Genomic DNA, 23,667 nt, shown 5'->3' with positions numbered 1-23,667 from the left:
AATAACCACAAACCCTGCAATCCATGGCAACACGTTACAATAAAACATTCATTATTTTGTTAATTAGAATATACGGTATTGTTACTGTACTTAAACAAAAATCATAATGAGATTTGATGCGATGGTTAAAGAAGCTCTAACAAGACAAAACAACGGAGACGTGCAAGTATTTATCTTTTATAAGATAAGAAAACTCAATCAATCTCAAGTTAAAAATAAGTTTTAAAAAAGTGGGCAATGTGGATGTGTGCAATTGTATGTGTGTGTCGATGAGGGGGTTGTAACCTCTGCTCTCCCAACTGAACCTCCTGCCACCCCTTCAACACCCCATGAACTATTTAGAACCTCCAGTGGGCCCACATGATAAAATGATTGCTTTCACAACAATAAACAAGAACAACAAAAAATATCTTTAAAGTCCTCTGCCATGGTTGGCCACAATGCGAACAACACATTTGCACCCTCAGACAACACTGAATTCAATACGATAGAAAAGTCGAATCCCGACACAATGGGCTCCTCCCGCAGCAGCCCAGTCGGATCTAATTCCACAGGAATTACGCCCACCATGACACGCATTAAGATGTGGTGCGGTAGCATGCTGACAACTTGCTTCTCGTCTGCATCATATGTGTGAATGTATTGACAAAATACAAGCAGGGTTCCACTGATTAAAAATGACTTTTTCTTTTTCATTTTTCTGACTGGCCTCGACAGTAATTCTTTTTTTTTTTTTTAATTCCAGACAAACACACTGCAGGTTGACTTTCAAGACATTCTAATTAATAAAAGATTCGCCTCATATAAAACAATCAAAAGTGAATTGTAGTAAAATAATTGTGAAAAGTGAAGGGGCAGCATCATAAAAAAAGTGTTTTAAGATGAATATGAAAAAGGGAACAAGTATTTGCAGAGCTATACTTTCACCTTGTGGTGTTTAACAGCTATTTATGGAATGAATAAGGCCTCGGGATATTTTCATCCATCCATCCATTTTCTGTTTTATCCTCACAATGGTCACGGGGGGGCGCTGGAGCCTTTCCCAGCCATCTTCGGGCAGTAGACCGGGGACACCCTGAACCGGTTGCCAGCCAATCGCATAGCAAACAAAGACAAACAACCATTTGTACTCACAATCGCACCTTGGGATAATTTGGAGTGCCCAATCAACCTGCCATGCATGTTTTGGGAATATGGGAGGACACCGGAGTACCCGGACAAAACCCACACAGGCATGGGGAGAACATGTAAACTCCGCACAGGAAGGCCGGACCTTGCACCGTTGCACTGTGAGGCCGACGTGCTAACCAGTTGTCCACCGTGCTGCCCCCCTAGTGATATTTATCTGCAATTAATTCTATTTGTGACGGGTATTCGTTTACATCTTTCCAATGTTTGCAACGAGTTATATGTCCGTTCAGTGGCAACAGCTAAATCTTGACACTTTTCCTCACAATCACTGGTACGCTTCAGCGGTCTCCTGTCACGTCACCCACGATGCCTTGAACTGTTACGTATTATTTGACTTCTTAGCATATTTTTCCATCCAAATTCGGTCAAACGTCTTGATTGTTTTTCCTTATTGGCAGTAACATACCAAATACAAATGTGAACAGGAGCAATTCTCGCTGTGTGCATTTGAGCGGAAGTCAAGAGTGAGAGTCTCAATGTTCACACACCGTACTGCGAACGTCACACGTGTCTAAATCCTTATGAAGCAGCACATAGTGACCTCGGTATGTGTAAGTCATGTGAAAAATCTAATGCACTGTCATGTGTGTTCACTGGAGAGAAGATCATGTCCGACATGACTCACATGGACCGGCATCACATGTCTCCCAAACCGATACCCACGTTTCATAACCAGGGGACAGAGCGGCAGCCTCACGCTGGCTTGACATAAGTCAAAGATGAAGCGGCATCTTTGTTACCCACGATTGGCGGCTGGGCGCGTGCAATGAAGCTTGCATATATGGAATAAAGAACATCTTATCTTGTCTAACTTTTTATTAGGAAAATGATCAATTAATCTGTGCGCTACAACGCCATCTCAATATATTGTCACGACTTGCACACTGTATCTTAGAAGTTATTTTGCCCACCGACGGATCTCGTTCCACATTGCTATCACTCAGTCGTTCAGCCATACTACTTTGCACAGAAACCTGACAAGAAAAGTTACAAATGATCTGCCTCTATTGCCACAAAATTGCAAACGTTTGCCTCACAGTCTAAGTTCGGAGTTGGACTCTTGGCTCAGGCCCTTCTGCGTGCAAATGTTATTCTGGTGCTTGAATGGGTTTTCTCTTGGCGCTCTGTTTTCCTCCCACATCACAAAATTCTGAATGTTAGCTGAAGTGAAGACACTAAAAAGCCCATCGGTGCGAACGGGGGTGTCAGAGCTCGTCTACGGGCCCTGACTGGCAGGTGAACAGTCCACGCTGTACACCAAATCTTGCTGGAATAGAGCCCCAGCTCACCCATGACTTTAATGAGGACAGAAAACGGATGATTGGAATGGAGCTCTCTACGGACGAGTGGGGTAATAAAGGGCCAGTTACCAGAATATCACAACAAAGACTCTTGATACTTAAAGGATTACTGGCTTCTGTCAAGAAATCAAGAAAACCAGAACATTACATCTCCGTCTGAGTCTCTGAGCTCCTTTTTTTTCCACATTAAAACCCAACAAGGTAACTGTATCCATGTCATAAAGTGGATCCGCAGCGATTCAAAATGTACCCGCTCATATCAGATGACGACAGTTGGACGTTAAGCTTCAAACAAATGCACGTGAGGTTTGTTTCGCAGCAGCTCGTTTATCATCCAAATAAGGAATATCTGTGATTCAAACGGCAGACCTTTGATTAAAAAAAAACCCCAAAACAAATTGTGCAAAGCCCTCAGCTTCTGCTTGAGGCAAAAGCATTGAAGTGATTTGAAAGTTGTACCAAATGCTACAAACACCAACCTTGTTGACATTTATACAAAATCCAGCGGTAAAAATGGTATCGGCAACCCAGCGCGAATTCATTCTGCTGGCCCTGAAGCGGTCAGCGAAAGCTCTTTGAAGTCTCTGCTCTGGTAAGGTAACAGACTATTTTCCTCTTCGAGGCAGTGTGGCTTTGCTCTCCTCGTCGTTCTTGTCATTAGGCGGCAGGCTGCTGTCCCTCTGCGCCATGTTGCCCCTCATAGACTGCACGGCCTGGATCTGCTGAAGCCGTCGTTTGAGCTCCGACTCGCATTCTTGAAGCAGCGTCGATGTCCTGACTTTGTCCCAGCCGAGCACCTGCTGCATAGCTTCCGCCCCTTTGGCCACCACCATCTTAACACAGAAAGCGTCACGTTTTAATGGAAAGTCCTCAGCAATAACTCAAAGCAACCTCTCAAGTTGGACGTGCCTGAAGTTGTACGATTTGTAAATTGGCCAACACACCGCGAAAGGATGTATTTGGTGCATGTTTTGCCTTTTCAAGAAACAAAAGCTCCTTTATTGGCTGCACTGGACCTTCTTGCTTTGCTACAATTGGATTTACATCAAAATGCTCTAAAGTAACGAGTTTGAAGCTGCGTTGGGAGAGACGCTAAGAAAACCCAGCAAAGGAAGGGAATGAGGACTTTTTTTTTTTTTTTTTTTGCCAATGCTAAACTTTTGAAAACTCATTTCGGACACAGCACTGATGAACCTGCACACCCAGTGAGCGACGAGAAGTGATGTAGGATACCCATAAAGTTTCACTGCAGCCTGCCTGGAATCACAGCTGAGCACCCACTCCAAATTGTACCTCGCAGTATCACATCAGTTTTTGAGAATTGGAAGGTATAAGGCTTGAGTGCTCACATCGGTAAAACAAAAATGGACACAATAACATATTTTATGATGGTAACAAGCGCCCCGGTAGTCCAGTGGTTAGCACGTCGACTTCACAGTGTAGAGGTACCGGGTTCGATTCCAGCTGCGGCCTCCCTGTGTGGAGTTTTGATGTTCTCCCCCGGCCTGTGTGGGTTTTCTCCGGCTACTCCGGTTTCCTCCCACGTTCCGAAAACATGCGTGGCAGGCTGATTGAACACACTAAATTGTCCCTAGGTGTGAGTGTGAGCGCGCTTGGTTGTTCGTCTCTGTGTGCCCTGCGATTGGCTGGCAAGCGGTTCAGGGTGTTCCCCGCCTACTGCCCGAGGACGGTTGGGATAGGCTCCAGCACCCCCCGCCACCCTAGTGAGGATTAAGCGGTTCGGAGAATGGATGATGGTAACAATTTGACTGTCTAAATCAGGGGTGTCAAACTCATTTTTTGTCACGGGCCACTTCGGAGTGACGGCTTCCCTCGGAGGGCTGGTGCAAAATCTCAAGGTTATTTATTACCCATGACAATTCAACATTTCGGTACAGATTTCAGCAAGAATCATGAAAGTTGACACACATGATTTGTTCCTGCGGGTCACATAAAATGGCGTGGGGGGCCGGATCTGGCCCCCAGGCCTTGACTTTGACAACAGTGGTCTAAATGATTCTTTCCATTTCCATTCCAGTACAAGTGTGTGTTCAACCTCAACCAGGTTGCACAAGATTCCACGTGACTGAATTGCACATTTAGTGTAAATAATCAAGACATTTTGTACACAATGCAACGACCCTTTATAATCACACCCCCGTGTTGATAGAAAAAGTTTAGTCAAGTTGTGTTTAGTGACACAACTTAATTGTATTCAAAACGCCCTTGCGTAAGTTTAGAATCACGGACATTTTAAACGAGGAACTAAGTGGATTAGGTTCCTTAAAATGGCACTGCATAGGGACAGAATCTTTAATTATAAACAATGAGTGCCTTGCACATTCTAGACAGAATAATGAGCTTAGTTATAGCCACACACACATTGTTGTGCTATGGCAATACATAAAGCTTGTCATTGCTCAAGGAAGTTCAAAGAAATGTGCAACGGGAAGACAGTGTGTTACCTGGAGATCTTCAGTGGACAGCCTGGTCTCTGGGCTTGTTTTGCCTTTCAGGACCATCAAAGTCCTGGAAGTGAATCCACATGCTTGATCCACCTCCATCCCGTCAAGAACATCGGCACCTACAGTAATTGCAACACAAAGAGAATTATTAGTCGCTCTGGGAGGTTCTTTAACTCCCTATCCTTCAAGGGGATCAGACTATTCAACTGGAACAATAGTTCCACCTAGTGGGCATCAGTATGACTTCACTAAAATAAAAGCAGTAAACTTTGATGATCCGGTAATAACAAATAGACTCAATGACAGTCTATTGCAGGGCGCTGACAAAACTATCACGAATGGGAAAATAAACAGAGCTATTTCAACCATGGTTGCCAGCCAATTACAGAGCACTTAAAGAATCACAATCACACCCAGGAACAACTTAAGAGTGATCAATTGACCTTTTGTCAATGTATTTGGAATGTGGGAGGAAACCGGAATATCCGGGGGAAAACCCACGTAAGTATGGGGAAAACATGCAAACTCCACATTCGGAAGGCCGAAGCTGATTTCCACCAAGACCGTAAGGCAGTTGGGTTAACCACTAAACACATGCTGCCCGGTTGTGAGTTTTAAGGGAAAGTCATTTTAAAAAGGGGCTACTTTCAACGTACCTCCCTCGCTTTGCCGCCTGGCCTCCTCCTGTGGCTGTCCGTCTTCTTTCTCTGCTGCTTTGAGAAAGAGTTGGAGCAACTCCTTCGATTGCCTCTCTTCCTCCCGACGGTCCAAAACCCTCTGCAGTGTTTCCTGAAGATTCTCTGTCTTCTTTTCTTGGAAGCCGAGAGCAGAAGCTAGCTCAGGGCAGGGGACGCCCACTAAGCACTGGAACAACATATGACTCTGATTTTACATAAAGTATTCATTTAGATGACAAATAATGGCAGACACTGTTTAGATTGGCTTTTACAGATACCTCAGAGAGAAAAATGTACTTCCTCTTTGATGAAAAAAATCTAGACACACACATGCACACAGATATATATATATAAACACGAACACACACACACACACACACACACACACACATAGATAGAGTGACAAACAGAACTAGATCTGGCACCTCTAAGTCTTCCTCACACATGAGGATGATGCTGGCCAGGTCCCGTTTCAGCTGCAAGGCCAAGTCCAACCATGATGCACTACCATGGGCTGCATCCACAGTGTCGCTCTCTAGCATCACAGAATCTCTCGCCATCCACGCTGTGCCACCATCAACTACGACGCGAGGCATAAAGAGGTGCACAGGACGTTACTCCATAAAAAGAAAAGAAAAAGAAGACATATACATCTAAAAAAGAAAACGGAAAAAAACTTTTTTTTAGACCAAATCAAATATGCTCACCTCTGCGAAGCGGCGACCATGTTTCCTTTTCATGCAGCAGCATGAACTTTGTGTTTAAGGGCAAACACCAAAAGTAGGCCTCGTCCTCAACTATTGTCCCATCGTCTTCTAAGACCACTGTCACTGGGTCATGTGGTGTGAAGCCAAGAAACTCACTTCCTGAAATGATCGGAGTTTGATTATGTTACAGGAGCAATGCTCAATGCAGCTCAATAATGCTGCTCTCAGCGGTGGACATGCTAATTAGACACTGAAACGTTTGTGTTATTAGCAAACAAAAAAAAAAAACCATGAGAATAATTCTCCCATTTAAAATTCCCATGTGTGTTTCCAAAATAGAATAATGTACTGTATTGTGAAATTGCTAATTCATTTTACTATACAGCCCACTTGATTGAATGCACTGAGTATGTAAAAAAGAAAACATGATAAAAATAAAATTAAAAAGAAAAAAAGACGAATATGACTTCATAAAGATGTCACTGTACAATGACAAGCATCTCCAAATGTTGAACTGTATTTTTTTAGATTGCACATATATGTTGCAAAAGACCTTTAGTTTGAAATATAATGCAATAAATAAATATTTGGAACATTTGAACAAGCGCGCGCGCACACACGCACACACAAACGCTTGGTGCTGACGAGCATTTTAGGAATGGAACGACAGGAGGGAGGTATCCTCTTGACTCGTTTCGCGTTCACCTCCTGCAAGTTTCGACACGTTAGAAATGCTGCTAGACGAAAAGCCAGCTCTTGATCATGTGAGATAAGTTTCACTGGCCACGATAGCAATGGGTGAGACGACTGCTTTGTAACACCTTAATACAGGACTCATTGCCTTTCTGTTTTAAATCGAAAAGATAAATGCCGATCCCAGCCTCGTTCATATTAGGAAGTTTAAAAATTTGATTCGATTTGACCTTAAACCCTTGGAATTAGTGCTCAGGCACTACACCAGTGATTTTAATCAAGCTAAGCCCCAACAACGTAGTGTTTAAAATATGTATCATCTCACCTTTTACCTTAAGTTCCTCGAGCGATGGAACAACCACGCCATATGACTTCTGGCGGGTAAAGTTGCACACCTTACACGGCTTTCGATCCGCCATTATGCGCAGAAACGTCCAACTATTATGATTAATAGGACAGCAGGAGACAGCTCTCAGTAGTTGGCAGTTTCGAATACGGGAACGGCGTTGACGCTAAGGACTCTGGGATCTGTAGTCCTTTTGCGTACGCTTATCACGGAACACTTTTTTAAAATGATATGTTTTGTTTCACATACAGAAAATGTACTATTTTGTTTGTTTTTTAATCTGGTCACTTAATATTAAATGCAAATATTCCGTTTTGGTCAGCGAGTGCCCTTTGAGCTCAGGCAGAAGCAATCAAACATCGAGCAGCCTTCCATGCTAACAGGAAGATGGCATCCACGGACCAGTCAGATTCACCAACAAAGGTCAACAGCTATCAAATAATTTCACTTGCCTGTTGATATCCATATGCACGAGTATACATCCCTGCGGCATTGTTCTTTAAATGGCAATTACTTGGGTTTAATCTGTCTATTTTCATGCTGTGATTGTTAGCACAACAGCTAATTAGCAATATTTTGAAAGCGTTTTAAAAGTTGCCACACAAAGGTAACTAAAATACTGTCCACCCTAAATGTTAGTGCAAACTCGTAAATATCCTCACACCCTTGTCGCGTGTTATTTATGCACCGGAGCAAACACGTGAACTGTGTTGATCTGCAGGTAACAAGTTGACATGGTCATAACGGCAAGGTTCGCGAACTTTGTGGTTGTTTAATAACTTCCATGCTCTGTTGACTAAAACAAAGCAAGAAAGGCAGTTATAAACTTTGAAACACTTTTTGTGGCACAGTAAAATGTTAGTGGTGCAGATATTCATATCATACCGAGATTTATAAAGTTGACATTTTCATTGTAACATGGACTAGGCTAGCAAAGGTGTCCTTATTAGCCTTCAATCTTGAAGTCGAATATTGAAATAAATTCGCAGCTGTGACACTTGTTCTTTCCCCCATGAATAATAAACACGCTTTCTACAAACATCGATATAGCTTATACTAATTAATAAAGGCATACCGTTACATTGTTACTGCTTGAAACTGTCGTGTGCATAGCCAGAGAGAGCGGGTGAATTGGAAAGTGTATTTCGAGATACGTTAAACATTTACAAGCTAAAGCCAAAATTCACTTCCTACGTGTGCTTGAAATTATTTCAAATGCTTGACAGTCTTCGACTTTCAAGGTGTGTAGTTGCTTGAATATTGGATGAGGTGCTTCAAAATGTAATGTATTTCTCCATAAGGAGATGCCCTAGTCACCACGGTGGATTAATGGTGGTGGTGGTCATAATAATGATAATAATAATAATAATAATAGATTTTATTTATAAGGCACTGCTCATTTAGGCAAAATTTGACATTGCTACAAAAAAAATCTGAAAGTCGAGAAAGCACATCTGCCAACTGTCTATAATCAATATGTTTTGTTCAAAACCTGGCTACTGTTTGGAGAATGTAAGTTTGCTTTCGGTGTGTGTGTAGATTTTCTTCTTTTGGAAAGTGTATTTCGAGATACGTTAAACATTTACAAGCTAAAGCCAAAATTCACTTCCTACGTGTGCTTGAAATTATTTCAAATGCTTGACAGTCTTCGACTTTCAAGGTGTGTAGTTGCTTGAATATTGGATGAGGTGCTTCAAAATGTAATGTATTTCTCCATAAGGAGATGCCCTAGTCACCACGGTGGATTAATGGTGGTGGTGGTCATAATAATGATAATAATAATAATAATAATAGATTTTATTTATAAGGCACTGCTCATTTAGGCAAAATTTGACATTGCTACAAAAAAAATCTGAAAGTCGAGAAAGCACATCTGCCAACTGCCTATAATCAATATGTTTTGTTCAAAACCTGGCTACTGTTTGGAGAATGTAAGTTTGCTTTCGGTGTGTGTGTAGATTTTCTTCTTTTGGCAGACCGATGTTAGCTTAATTGAAGACTCAGAATTTTCCATGAGTGTGTGAATGGTTGTTTGTCTATGCTCTGCAGTTGTCAAGACCCCCCTGCTCCCCTAGACTAGTTTGTATTACACCATTGTCCAAATTATGGCCTGGGGTCATTTGCGGCTCGTCGTCCATTTTTCAGTGGTTCGCAACGTGACCAAAAAATAAATTATACTCAAAATTATATTTGACATAGTCCGCAGGTTAGTTTAAAAAAAAAAGATGAAGATGGGCATAGTGAGAAGGGAGGGTGTCAGAAAATTGAATTAAAATAAATAAACAATAAGATTGTTTAATTGCCCACCTGTACTCTTATTGCAATTACCAAATCTTTTGGTGAAATTTTGAAGACATTTGATGTAGTAAGACTATAATCTTCATCATATACCCATTTGTACAAATGTGATAACTTACCATTGCTGTATGCCATATGTATCTTGTTGAAAGTTAATGTTGATTGTGCTTAATTGTAATCATGGGCATTCTGTCAGAGATTGTCGAACATGCACATGGTCAATACCGTAGGTAGGAAAATAATATACTGTTAACAAATATGGTGTAACTGTTAAGGCCAGGTAAGTATCTGCGATTAATACTAAAGTACTAAAGCTTTCATGGGCGGCCCGGTAGTCCAGTGGTTAGCACCGGGTTCAATTCCAGCTCCGGCCTCCCTGTGTGGAGTTTGCATGTTCTCCCCTGGCCTGCGTGGGTTTTCTCCGGGTGCTCCGGTTTCCTCCCACATTTCAAAAAACATGCATGGCAGGTTGATTGAACGCTCTAAATTGTCCCTAGGTGTGAGTGTGGGCGTGGATGGTTGTTTGTCTCTGTGTGCCCTGCGATTGGCTGGCAACTGATTCAGGGTGTCCCCCGCCTACTGCCCGAAGACGGCTGGGATAGGCTCCAGCACCCCCCGCGACCCTAGTGAGGATCAAGCGGTTCGGAAAATGGGTGGATGGATGGATAAAGCTTTCATGATATACACTACGTACAGGCTTTGGTTTCAGGGCCAACGTGACTATTCAGGTAACCATTCACTACATCGGGCATCCACCAGGTGTCACTCTAATACTGCTTCTTGTTGACACTCAGGCTGGCCTTCCTCCTCGACACGATGCACCAGCTCCCCCCAGAGAAGCACTGGTAAGGAGTCAACTTCAGTAATTAAAAACAACTTCACTCATAAGGCAACGAGGACTAGAATCTGTAGCAGAAATTCACTCTGCTGTCTCTCTTGAATGCGAGCATGTATTAGTAAGAGCATATTAGATATTTATTTTAATCTCCTGTAATCAGGAAAACACGTTGCGATGAATACATTTTAATAAATGATGGGAAGTTATACTGTTAATTATGCGGCATGTCGTGATTCTCAATCATGTATCTTAAAATCTCTAGTGTGTATAACATTTTAAATAGTAAACAGGTGATTCACAGCTGCGACTTTTTAAATGAAGCTTGGCAAGAGGGAAAACTATCCACCTTTTGAGTAACAATGGGATTTTCATGATATAATAATTTTTTTGCATGTTTTTAGTAGTGATCTTCAGGGGTTAACTGCCAGGCTCTCCTGTGATGTTCTTAAATCGCATATTTCCTAATCTTGGGATGGTTAAAAAAACCTGCATATTGGTGCATATTTTCATTAATACCAATTATGTATTTTAGGTATTTTTTTCACAATTTTAAACAGTTCCGAGGTGTCTAAATAAAACGATAAAGAATCGCATTACATTTAGCATCTATTTGTAACCTTCTCGATGAAATTACTCCATTTTGGCGGGGGGCTTCTGTCACATACAAATGAGCCAATATTCACCCAGTGTATGGCTTTCATTACAATGATGACCAGGCGTGAAGCTAAGTAAGTGCTACTACACAAGTGCCAATGTGTGCTCAAAAGGCCCATAGTCTTAAACCAGCCCCCAAAATGGCAAAGCAAGAGAATTATTTGTATTCATGTTCAGATCCATACATGTGGTGCATGCAGCGGGCAAGATGAGACTCACCCCCAGTTGACCACTTTCGCCAAACATCGGATGAGTATTTGTCATCAGAATCTTACACAATCTTAATACTATTAACTAATGGTAATTTGTGTCAAAAATGTCGCCCTGTTTACCTTTTAGCTGTGACATAATAGTACTCATGCGTAGCCCAAAGGCTGTCAGTTGAGAAAAATTGATCAATTTCAAAGAAAGGATTGTAGGAACAATGTTTGCATATCCATGCAATACATGAAATTACAACAACAGTTGTGCTCATGAGTTTCCATACCCCATCGGGCAGGGGTGGGCGTCTCTGGTCCTCAAAGGCCATTATCCTGCATGTTTTAGATGTTCCCCTCATCCAACGCACCCAATTCAATTATAAAAAAACAAAACAAACAAAAAAAAAACGAACAGCACTGACTGTCTGAAATGCTGATGTCACTGACACCAGATCATATGCTCTGAGATCGATTCCCAAATGTAAATGTCGATACTTTTGATACTTCAGTCATTCGAGATACTGTATTTGCAGAAGCATATCAGAAAGGAAAAAAAGCGATATTGATTAGCAGACAGACACAAGGAGCAGAACGGCACAATCTTTGTGCAGCAAAACAAGGTGAAAACATTTGTGACATACAGTATAGGCAGGTAGCATCACACTCTTTTCGTTACAGCCAAAATTTGTGGTGTCCCACCACAAATAAATGTATATTTGGGAAACACTGCAGATGAAATGCTTTAATTCGTGGATTTGCCAATAAAGGTTTGACCGCCGATCATGAAATTAGCATAGAATGGTAAATATCGTCTGATCCGATACAGCCGATCAGATCGGGGCAAAGCCTAATTTGTACACAAGCAATGAAAAGGTCTGTTTTTCATATGTCCCCATTAAAGGGGAAGTCAACAACTAAATTTGACAAATATATATTCTATGTCCCTCCACTAGTCTAAACACTGCATTCTGATAATGTGATAATGTGTTGGCAAAATGGCCGCCTCCTGATGGACAAAATCGGGTGGATTTTTCTGCTCATCTCATATTTCAAAAACACAATCATAATTAGAATGCTGTGCTTGGACTACTGGGACTGCGTAGGACTTCCCTTTTTATGTTTTTCATAAAACCTTTATCATTTATTTGTGTTTCCTTTTTCTGCAATCCACCGTTTTCGTAGCGCCTCCTCCTCCTTTCAGTGAAATGCATTTTATGTGTTTCCAGTGTTTTTCATATTTATCAATCTGAATTTTGCACCGGCAAAATACTGTATTGCCAAAAAGTTAATCTCCTGTCAATCATGTTGCATCCCCACAACTGCGCAATAGAAATGTGAACTCATTTAATGCAAGCGGTGAATTCAAGTTTGGCAACATTTTAAGTCGTGTCAGTTGTTTTTCAACGGCAGTGTGTCAAGTGTTACACAGAAGCAAGTTCCTATGTGATGACCATGATCAAAAATTGGAATTGCTGTTGCCAAGCAGTGGAGGGAACACATCACATCAGAGTCTACTGGACATTAAATGTCCTTGTGCGGGTGCAGCATAGTATCCAGGTTCGGAATGTGGGCTATTGTTTCACCAACATGTCTCAATGTCAGTCACCATCATTCACATCCCCCCTCCCCGCATCATGCCTTCATGCCAAGGCTAATTTAATCCTGGGGTTATTGATTGTGGGAGAATTCTCTCAGGCTTTCTTTCAATTTACTTCAATTTCATCTTCCCACTGCGCTTCAAGTCGGCCTTCTCAAAAAGGGAAGAAATTCTTGTTAAGCAGGGTTCTGATTCGAGACTGCTTGACAAGCAGCAACAATGTGCGCGCGCGCACACACACACACACACACACATGCACTGCCCTCACTTGCAGTCCCTTTTCTCCTTTCTCTTTTTGATGAGCTGTTCTTTCCCAGTTAAGTGGATTATTACAGTAGGGATAATTCTTGTCACATGGCATTATTTGGATGAGGTGAATAATTGAAATTTGTGTCTGAAAGCATTTTATCTGGTTGAGAGGAAAGAGAGTGCTGGCAGGGTTGGGAGGCCATTGAGCGAGTGAGCAAGAGAGTGAGACAGAGGGCAATCGGAGGGAGGGCGCGCGCACACATTTGTATCTCATTTATGTGCACACGTGCGTAGCAGTTCAGTTAAGAGGTTCCGACCCACCTCGACCAAATCGGCAGGCCCCGGTACACTGCACAATGTGGGCTTTCCTTTGTGGTAACGGGGGTCCAGTTGAGTGTGAGCATTGTCACAGCCTCTGCCACTACTTAGGCCAGAGGGGCAAGTCCAAACCTGTTTTGAGAGAGCGATAGAGAGGGTGGGAGAGACTGGGACAAGCATGATTGACTGGTGTACCAGTCGCTGCCAGCCGCTCTTGTTGCCTCCGGCACTGTTCTTTGCCCACTACTCCCCCCCCCCCACCCCCCACGAACCATGTTGTGGGTGGGTGGGTGGGGGGGTGGCCCTCTCTAGCTTCCTCCTGGTGTCTCCCATGCCTCTGTTCTGTTTTTGTGCTTGTGTGTTTTGTTTAGTCTCTTTCCTTCTCTGCCGTTAAAAGTGTCTTAAATGTTATTTTTTAAAAATTTTAAGTCATTATACTTCTATACAGGCCAATAAACACCTAAATCAAAATGAAATATGTATCAAATGGCCAGTGACATAGTCAGTATAATTTTTGGGGAAACCAAATTTGCAAAGAGTGAAATATGACTATCGCTTTTGTTATTATTTGCACTTTTATTTAGATTGTACTTTTGATGTAAACTGTGTTGTTTTTTTTTAAAGAGTGGGACAAAGAATTGTAGAGCTCTCGCTGTAACTTCAAAAGCTCCTCTTCCCCAGGATATTTAGCAACTATGATGAAAAATTTAGTGAGCGTTAAATAAGCTGCTTTGAAGTGATCTGCTGCAGCTCAGCAGTCTCCAAATTTCTGTCGCCCTTCCGCAGCCGCCGTCATACTACAGAGGTTGTGTGTTAAGCACAGGAGGTTGCAGGGCGGGGGCACCTGGCTGGTTGGCAGAGGATGTGTGCGCCAGCAGTAATCAGTACTGCCACAACCATGAAGGCACTACTGCTGCTACTGTCTCCTTTTGACTCTGTCTGAAGCCTTTATTCATCACTATAGTTTACGGCCCCCTCCAGCCTTGCAGGCAGGCAGATGTTCTTCAGTTCTCACCCCTGCAAACAGATTTTTCTATTTTTTTCTTTCTTTCTTTTTTTTTCTTTCTTTCCTTTTTTTTTTTTTTTAAGTGTTGACAGAGTCCTTTTCACCACAGCACCATCTGCTGGATCTGATAGTGCCCTGCCCCACAAAATGTAATTCAATATTACCACTGTCTCTGAGCATGTTAGAAACAACACCTCTAATTAGGGCCACAAGAAAAAAAAAACTTTGCGGGACCCTATTGTTATTGGGGAAATTATTATTATGATTCTCTGAGATGAATTGAATTATTGGGGGCCTAAACATGCACGAAAATTCACCAAACTTCGCATCCACAAAGAGCTCGGTGAAAAACTTTATCGTAAAATGTCATTCACAGATACGAAAAAAATGAGTCTGTAGCACACTGTCCAGATGTTTAATGGAGCCCTATCCCATATGTTTGACCCAGGGCTACAAAAATTGGGAGGCACATGTAGCACTCCCAAGACGTACAAAAAAGAAAGCCCTATACTAAAATGTACAGGAAGTGAGCTATGTATGAATATTTGAATGTACAATTTTGGCCCAGTTTTGCGCATTTACAACGGTCATGCTTTCATTTCGTCTGATTGACTTCAAACTGGGTCTGTACTGTACCACCTCAAGACCTGAGATTTCAAAGAGGATAAAATCTCAAGTTTTGAACATACTATATGCTCGGGGCGGGACTACATTTCATAATTTTTCTTTGCCACGAAAGTGGGAATGCTTAATAGTTCCCCTGTAAATGCTGCCAAAAATCTCTTATTTAGCATCTACGTTAATTGTGATGCAAAGAAAAAAAACCATGCTTTGCACACGCATCAGACCTGGGAAAAACATTTTATTTTTCCACAGGGTTTTTGTGCAATTTCTTAAAAATGTCTTGGGTGTGTCTGATATCCACTTCTTAACAGAGCAACCCTCTTATATGCTTCACCTAAATTTGCAAAGATTGGTTGGCATATGTGACAGCCCAAGACCAACAAAAAGTCTTTGGAACCACTGCCCTAAACCGAACAGGGTGTGCGCCATTTTACATTTACTTTGGAATTTGGCCTCATTGTGGGCCTTTTATAACACTCAAACTCCTCATACAGAGTTTATCTGATCCTCTTCAAACTTTGGATGGTTCATCTCAAGATTTTTAACCGTTGTTATTTTTCATCTGTGCCAGCACCCCATTGTGCCCGTTCTCCAAACTGTCAGCACCCCAACGTGGCCAGGGTGGCGAAGGCCCCTTTATAGTTACCTGTCGTAGCCCTCGTAATTTTCTTTTCCTAATTTTCTGATTTGTCGAAAGATTGTTTGCAAAAAAATAAAAATAAAAAATACCATTGAACTTGTCATCTGTGATCATTCATATTTCACATTCATCACTTTTTAATATTCATTCTTTCAAATTTTAGGGCTTGCAAGTTGCAGCACTCTCCAAATTAATTATTTGGGAGTCACTGATGATTCTGCGATGTTAACTCAATTCTGTCAGGAAACTAGGCTACCATTTAGTTAGTCAAGGGAACCTTCAGAGATTTTTCCTTTTTCCTCTTTGCTCATTACTTTAATTGTAATTGTAATCCTTTATTGGAGTTGCCTGCCGTAAAGGAGAGTTATGGTCCGAGCGGGGGCAAGAGGCTCAGAGATATTTCATGATTATTGAGGAAGATGGTCACTAGGTGGCAGGCACTAGTTTGGCCTCGGTGTAATTACTGGGTGTGGAAGTGAGAAAGTGAGAAACTGCATGATTTCCGACACACGAGTAAAAATAAATGGCGCTACCCGTGACCTCACATTGAGTAGATTGTGACATATTACTAAAGACATCTGGATGAGTGCCGGATAAACCCACCCTCCGTCTGTCTTTGAAAAGTCGAAGAGTTGTTTTTGCAGCACAACAGTCTTGGCGCATCGTGCGCTGCTTGTTTCAGTGGTTAATGATACAGGAAGGGCCCTCCATTTTATTGTTGCTGTGTTGCACTAACCCCTCCCCGCCCCGCCCCACACAACCCCGCTGCCAGCATCCTTCGAGGACTCTGAATGAATTCTCACTGTCATGTCCAAGGACGAGTGGCACAGGGTCAGCTAATTGCTTTTATGATTATGATTTCACGTCAGATTTATCGTGCATGCTCCGAGCGCATCTTGCTGCCGACATTGCTGCCTCGAATGAGGGGAAAATGAGTTTACAGCTTCTGGGTGGGACGTTTTGTTTAAGCGCAGGTCACACTTTTGGACTCATTAGGGTTGAATGCGGGAGGTGAATCACACAATTTTTTTTCTTTTTCATGTCAAACAAAGCACTTACCCACCATTGAAAGAAGAATTTCTTTAGATGTGACATGAGCTAAGTTTGAAAGCAGCGAGGGAGGAATGACACAGACAAGAATTCTTTTTCTTCTAAGAACGTATTTTTATAAGACATAAATCTCTTCATTGTCTCTGTTTGCAGATGAAATCATTTTGCTTATTCCCCTAATAGTGTGCCAAAATTACCAGTTGACTGCTTTTTGATGTTGGCAACTCCTTTTCTCTCGGTTCCACCCACATCATTCAAAATGATGAGACCAGATGATTGCAGCCCAGTTCATGAATTTGATCTATTTTGTGGTTTCTGCTTGTGCGGATCTGGACTTGGATCTGTTTTGCCAACACAGCCTTTTATCTTGCCTTTTTTTAATGAAAGAATTGAGGATCCTTTAATTCGCTGAAAAGTTCACCGTACTGAAGCTGTTGTCACTTTGTGTCAACGCACATTTTGTGCGGATTGTGTCATCTTCCGTGGCTCTTTGGTTTGAGCAATTATTTTTGACCCGGCTCTGACCTCGCCGGCTGGGCCGCATTGTGACGAGTTACAGATGTATCTCGGGGAAATGTTTTTGTCAAAGCTAGTTTTACAGCAAATTATGTTTGGCAACCATGTGTTAAGTCTGTGATTAAGCCAAATTCAATTCAGTTTAATGTTTGCTTCGGAATGCGTTTGTCGTGTTTTGTCTCAGCAAGATTAGGAACGTAAACAAGTCGGGTAACAATGCTGTGATTTCTCATTCTCACACAATTTAGTGAACTGTCATGCTGCGTTTATTTGAGAAATGATAGAAGCATGAGACGGGTTTAATTGCACCCGTAGTCATTTTGCGCCAGTACTGTGGGGGGAAAGTGGCCTCACCAAGACCAGCTCCTTCCCTTCTTCTGCTTTGTAATTACTTCCGCTTGATTTATCATCTTTTCTTTGTGTTTACGGTCGCAAACGGCTCGAGTGAGCGACTTGGTCGGAGAGTGCCTCGTCTCCTTGCAGCGAGGTTGGAAATCTCCTGATGAATCGGAGACGTCTCCGCTGTCAAGACCGCTCACATCGCTCTCAGCCTCCAATGTCACTTTCAAGGCATAATTACACAAGTTGTGTTGATTAGTATGAGAAGCAATTACGCCCGCTTTCCGCCGCAAAATGAGAACGTGATGGCTGTTGATTGACAGCGAGCATCCTCACTTTAATAGGCAAATGACTCTTGTAATTCAAGTACTGAGTCCTTTTTTTATTTGTCAATGCATTTCCCACTTTCTTCACCATGTCTTCTGAATTTGAGTTCCCATCCCGAACATAATTCTCCCCTCCTCCATCTTTCTGTCTCTAGTAACCAGTAACTTCTCCCATGCTGAAGCGGTGCGTGTTCAAGGCTGACATTCTTCGAAAACAATGGTGCATTTTCTTTTGCCCCAAAACCTATAATGCCAGTGTTCCGGTTTGGCTTGTGTTGTTACGGGCAGTTGCCACGTTGAGTTGAAAGTTGTCCGAAGAGTACATTACGTGGTTGGTAAACTTGGAGTTTGTTCGTGACCGAGCAGCGAGTGGCTGTCACATGCTAGGCCTGTCATAAATACTGCAACTTGTGATTGGCAGCCGCAAGATTCCGCCAACCGCTCACCATAGCCTTCGTTCATGTCATCGCATCTTCCTCCGCGTCCAAAACAAGCGTCGCGATGCAGGCAGGTCCGTTGGCTGGCTAGCCTGGCTAAAACAGCAGCCGCTCCTCAAAAAGTCACGTATCGTTACATCCACGGCGCCGAACAAACTACAATTTTGACATGTCTCTGCCTCACAAAAGGAGGAAGAGCATGTCATTGACTGGGAGAAAGGACCGCTGAGCCATGAATCGCTTACCAAGCTCTCATCAAATGCAGTCCTGAGACACTGGACTAATTGCCTTGGTGCGACAGGACCCTTTTCACTGAGGTTTTTTTGGGATGGTGTTGCCGTGGAGAATAACCAACTTTGAATGAAAAATGAATGAAGTCTATAGAGAGAAATTAGAATGCACAGGCACACACGACAAATGCAACCCCCCCCCCCCCCCGGGAATTTAATTGAAATGTCATTAGATACATCGGATAAGAGTAGGGCTCTCTCAGGTGAAACATACTGTATATCAATATATCTTAATTTTTTTAATAATACCTGCAATGTCGTTTGTTTGCACAATGGACTGTTGAGTTTGGATTTTAACTTTTGAGACATGCACAAATGTAGTGTGTCACAGTCCAAGTTTAACTTCTACTACAATGTTTTATATTTATCAGTTTAGTGTCAAGATATTGCATTGAATAAATCGATTTTTTAAAAAGAGAGAAAATGAGAGAATATAAGTATTACACTGTTCTTTTTGTGGCGCGTGTTTGTTTCGGCTGAGATGCAAATATTAAAAAAAAAAAAAGAAGAAGAAACAATTTTCCTGACAAAATATCCACATTGTTTCTGAGCGGGATTACAGGAATTGGCATCCCTGCTTGTGTGGAAAACAGAGAAAAAGACAAGAATGCCATGTGATTTACGCAGTCTGTTCAAATGTGTTTTTGGCTCTCCTGCTCTTGAAATCAAAGGATAATTATTTGTAATTGACGCTCTGGGTAGAATTTTCTTCCCCCCTTCATTTCATCTGCCTTCACAAAAAGTTATTATCTGCTCTAATTCGTAGGCGAGCACCCCGCACGGTGCCTGATATTTTCCCTAAATGCTGGCTTTCCCTCAGTGCATTTTGTAAACCACACTTCTTAAAAGGCTGCCCAAGTCTAACGATGTAATTCAGCCCTTCTGGGCTGAAGTTTTTAATTAAAGAATCATAGTTCGAGCTAAACGTTATAGATGAGCTGTGTACTAAATAAAATCAAGTATTTGCCGTACATATGTGTACGCTTTTACGCTGTGTAATTTAAATATCTGAATGGAGTGAGCGTTTAAATCATGTTGACGTTTGATTGGCCCAGTCTCGACTATCGTATTTCTTTCTTTGTTAACCGAAGTTGGGCTAATCAAGTAATTCCTCGTTTGCCCTGGTGTAGCCCCCTATGGAGTCACACATGCATAAATAATAATAAAATAATTTGCCGTTGCACTCCATTCCCAGCGGTAATTTATATAGATTGAACGCGGACTGCGTTGTGGGGAAAAGCGCGAGTTGATAAAATGCTCGTTTGTCACCTCCAATAAATGTTACATTGTAAATTATAAAGTTATGCTTCGGACGTAAATGTATTTGATACTGGTTGGTTGAATGTAAACAACCAAGTCCAATACGTAATGGGGCTGGACGAGGCGTAAGGGGGATTTGAATTGGTGCTTTTCACAGTATTTCAATCAAGAATCAACAAAATTCCTTGACGTGCAATCACCTACTTGTGTGAAAGCACGTGAAACGTATTGTTCCAGCGAAGTCAGAGTGTCCACTAATAATCGACAATATTGATAATGTCATGGCTAATAGTTGCACAGTTTAATGTAACATGAAAACAAGAATATATCGCGCATCTCACTTTTATGGGACCTACAGTGTAGTGACATTTATTAGGGGTTTTGGAAGTTATTTTTTTCTTTTTTCATTAATTTGTGAAGTTAATTGCCTCGTCCCAACAAGGTTTTTTTTTTATTTATTAATTTATTTATTTTTAACTGAGAGTGTGGTAATAGTGCTAAGGGCTATTAATTAATTTGTCATATTTTCCTGGTTTTGATTAAAAATTATGAAAGCAAAACACTAATGGGATTTCATCGTTTCTCAGTGTATGGCGTCCCGAGATTGTGGCTTTATCTGGCGAATCTTGAAGAGCGATAGTGAGCGCTAATAAATTAGGGCAACCAAAAAAAAAAAAAAAAAAAGGGCGAAACTCATAATTATCTAAAAAATAAATCATCTTAAAACTAAAGAGCACATTACTATAACACTCTAATTAGCCTCACTTCAAAAGTATTTTAATAAAATATTGAGTACAGTTAAAAATGCTCCTATCGCTGTAAAATTCTCCGTTGCGTATCGTGAGGTTCAATTGTCTTTTCCACATGAATGAAATGTTCTATCCACCCACCCACAGTTTGGAAAGTTGAGGCATTTTTAAAGACAAGCCTCGTCTACGTTCTTTTGCTATTTGTGTGTCGTTCCGTTTTCAAAAGCGAAGTGGCACACAAGTGGAGATCCGGAGTGAAACGGCATGGCGCGCTGCGAAAGCAATCATCCCCGCTGGCTCGCCACACGATTATTCACCGTCTCGGCTTCCCCAACTCTGCTCGATTGTCAAGACTGTCAACGTCTTGTTAATGCAGTGATTAACATGAACGTGGAATTTGTTTTCTACTGCAGCTCTCCTGGCACCGGTATTTTGCTTTCTCCTTGATTAGAATCATAGATGACTGCGTGCATTGTAGCCACCATGAACTTCGAGAGCAAATCCACATTGTATTTATTGCGCTGGCTCTGCAATAAATACAACCTGGATTCTTTTTTATGGGTGGTCCTGGCAGTCTGCAATCTGATGGAAAGAGTGAAGTGCACTTTGGTCGTCCCCAAAGCCCAAACATGACTTGGTGACATGGCGCTGTTGGTATGTCTCCTCGTTTGAGTTGTCCTCGTTCATGTCATCCGTCGGAAAGTATTTTTTTTTTCTCTGTCGAAAGTGGTTTTAAGTGTCACGGCGTTGGGGAAAAAGGGAAGCGACTCAGATGCAGGGACAGGGCATCGACGTTTCTTTTTGTGTTTAGGTCTTGTCAACTTTGTTCTAAATACTCATCTGGAGTGCGTTGGCTACATTGACAGTAAAGGGGGTGAACAATATTGTGTGCCTCACTTTTCAGTTTTTTATTTCTAAAAAACAAAACTGTACGAATTGTGTTCCACTTCACCAACTTGATGTTGACTCTTCACAAAAAAAATCCCATTTTATATCTTCGTCTGAAGCCTGAAATATGGCAAAAAGGTCAAAAAGTTGAAGAAAGCCGAATCCTTTCGCAACCCACTGTCAATTGATCGATTGTCAATGATATTGTTACGATGCTCCAAACATTTCTTTGCACATCAAAGAATGTCACATATTCAGTATAATTATAATAACGTGCAACAAAGTAACTACGCAGAAATAATATTTCCTTCAAGGCGTACAAAATGCGGTACAAAGACGCTAACAATGAAACAATCATTGCAGCTTACCATATTCCATCATAAATCTACGGAGCCAGTGCCGTTTCTGGCACGACCACCACATCATGGCTTGTCGAGGCCCAAAAAGGCTTAAAGTAGGACCCTGGTGCTATAAAAGATGTATTCTTTTCTTTTCTACTTTACCTCTTTTCTTCCAGTAATCACTTTTTGAAAAAGAAATTTTTAATTCAAATCCACTGCACAACTTAAAACGTGACTCTGAATTTCTGCCAAAATGTCTGTCGTGCTAAGATGTGTCCCGTCTAAACAAAATGCCATGCTTGTGACTGGGTGCCATTTTACTCCAGTGAGATCATCAGTGCGGAGGCTGACCGATGTAGATAGGTTTGAAATGAAGACTGATTATTCAATGTGACGAGCTGTCGTGTTGGTGCACTCCAACGGGGGCTTAAATAGACGAAAGATAACTTATAATTCTGTGAGGCTGATGATTGTTACTTTCCTATGCTGTCAGCACCACGCCTTGACTGCTTACCCTTCTCCCGTCGGTCAGATCGTCACAAATAGCTGGAGGCCTCCCCGGTAAAGGAGTTTACCAACATTTTTCTTGAGTCTGTACTCTTTGTCTTCCGCCGCATCTTATGACGGTTTCATTCTGACTTATCTGCCGCTGCGGATATGCCATTGTTTTGGCAAGTGTGTCTAAATGTTTCTGACATGTCTATGTCAAAGACAGGCCACAAGGGTACCGCCGTCCTTTCCTCGTCCCTTGGAAACACTTGTACCACCCCTCACCAGTAGATGGTGATGTTAATCCTCTCTGAATCCGCTCTGGCCTCGGCGTGCATCCCCTGACACTATCCTCACCCTCTCCATGTATCCTCAGAGAGGAAAGGGAGCTCGAGCCCATGTGTGGAGGGTCACGCCACCAATTCCTGCCCCTGCCCCCCGCAGCCCCTCCCCTTTTGAAAACCATGAAATTGGTGATCCAGGACACACAATTAGCACGCTCGGCCTATTGACTGGCGAGGGGGTTGACGTGTGATTATAATGTCACGGGAATGTCACAATCTGTCTGGTTGTCTTTGTTAGCACTGTGTTGCCAGGTTGGCACGGTGTACCCAAGAAGAAATAATAATTTGATCAATAAAAGGACACTCCTCTCTACTGTCACTAGCCTCTCCATTGTAGTTTTATTAGTCAATTTGGCAGGTGACAGGATGCCGCACGCAAGCCAACTTCTGCGTTGGTGTGTTCAGAGGACAGGCATGTCACAGTAAGTTGCCTGTGACGAAGGCCTTGGTCCTTCCGACACCGTAACATAATTTCTGTGGTGTGTCTGCTGGACACAAGCTTCACAATGTTTGCTTGCTGGTGCCGCTTGCGTTTCGCCTCAATCAGCTAATTGAATGTGAAAGCCCGCCGGGCCTTGATGATGTGAAGGACAACACACAGTGCTGCGTCGGTCTCAAGAAAAGCCTTTGTGGGTTATCCGGCTTCGTTACCACTACATTTTCAAGTAATCGGACCTGATCAAATACAACCGCTTAAAAACAGCGGCACGGTTGGCGACTGGTTAGTACGCCGGCCTCACAGTGCGTAGGTGCAGGGTTCGATTCCGGCTCTGGCCTTCCTGTGTGGAGTTTGCATGTTCTCCCCGTGCCTTTGTGGGTTTTCTCCGGGTACTT

At 42.2% G+C, this 23,667-nt stretch overlaps 2 protein-coding genes across 3 annotated transcripts in view; one reads left to right on the top strand and one right to left on the bottom strand.

Annotated features, from left to right (window-relative positions):
- Positions 1-164: 164 nt before the first annotated feature.
- Positions 165-7,534, bottom strand: dffa (DNA fragmentation factor, alpha polypeptide). Its single transcript, XM_086109408.1, has 6 exons — positions 7,360-7,534; positions 6,342-6,500; positions 6,060-6,214; positions 5,614-5,821; positions 4,958-5,076; positions 165-3,325 (listed from the first exon to the last, which is right to left on the bottom strand). Exons 1-6 carry the CDS (start codon positions 7,451-7,453, stop codon positions 3,098-3,100), a joined length of 963 nt encoding a protein of 320 aa, XP_085965534.1. The 5' UTR covers positions 7,454-7,534; the 3' UTR covers positions 165-3,097.
- Positions 7,535-7,701: 167 nt separating this feature from the next.
- The window catches only part of pex14 (peroxisomal biogenesis factor 14), a 51,770-nt gene continuing 35,804 nt past the window's right edge, over positions 7,702-23,667 (top strand). For both annotated transcript variants that reach the window (XM_086109389.1, XM_086109395.1), the window contains exons 1-2: positions 7,702-7,803; positions 10,473-10,523. In XM_086109389.1, coding sequence (XP_085965515.1) covers positions 7,768-7,803; positions 10,473-10,523 — 87 coding nt within the window. In that variant the 5' untranslated portion in view covers positions 7,702-7,767. The remainder of the gene's footprint in view (positions 7,804-10,472; positions 10,524-23,667) is intronic.

This window comes from Hippocampus guttulatus, chromosome 1, assembly GCF_054856545.1.
Source record: "Hippocampus guttulatus isolate MCC_2025c chromosome 1, RoL_Hgut_1.0, whole genome shotgun sequence".
Lineage (NCBI taxonomy): Eukaryota > Metazoa > Chordata > Actinopteri > Syngnathiformes > Syngnathidae > Hippocampus > Hippocampus guttulatus.
The sequence above is the reverse complement of the archived record's forward strand: the minus strand, read 5'-3'. Positions and strand labels throughout refer to the sequence as shown.

Excerpts from the sequence above, each read along its gene's own strand:
- dffa (XM_086109408.1), bottom strand. The coding sequence starts at position 7,453 with ATGGCGGATCGAAAGCCGTGTAAGGTGTGCAACTTTACCCGCCAGAAG. Across the intron at positions 5,822-6,059 it reads TGTGTGAGGAAGACTTAGAG|TGCTTAGTGGGCGTCCCCTG; the intron begins GTGCCAGATCTA and ends ATGTTGTTCCAG. Across the intron at positions 3,326-4,957 it reads TGTCCACTGAAGATCTCCAG|ATGGTGGTGGCCAAAGGGGC; the intron begins GTAACACACTGT and ends TTCTGTGTTAAG.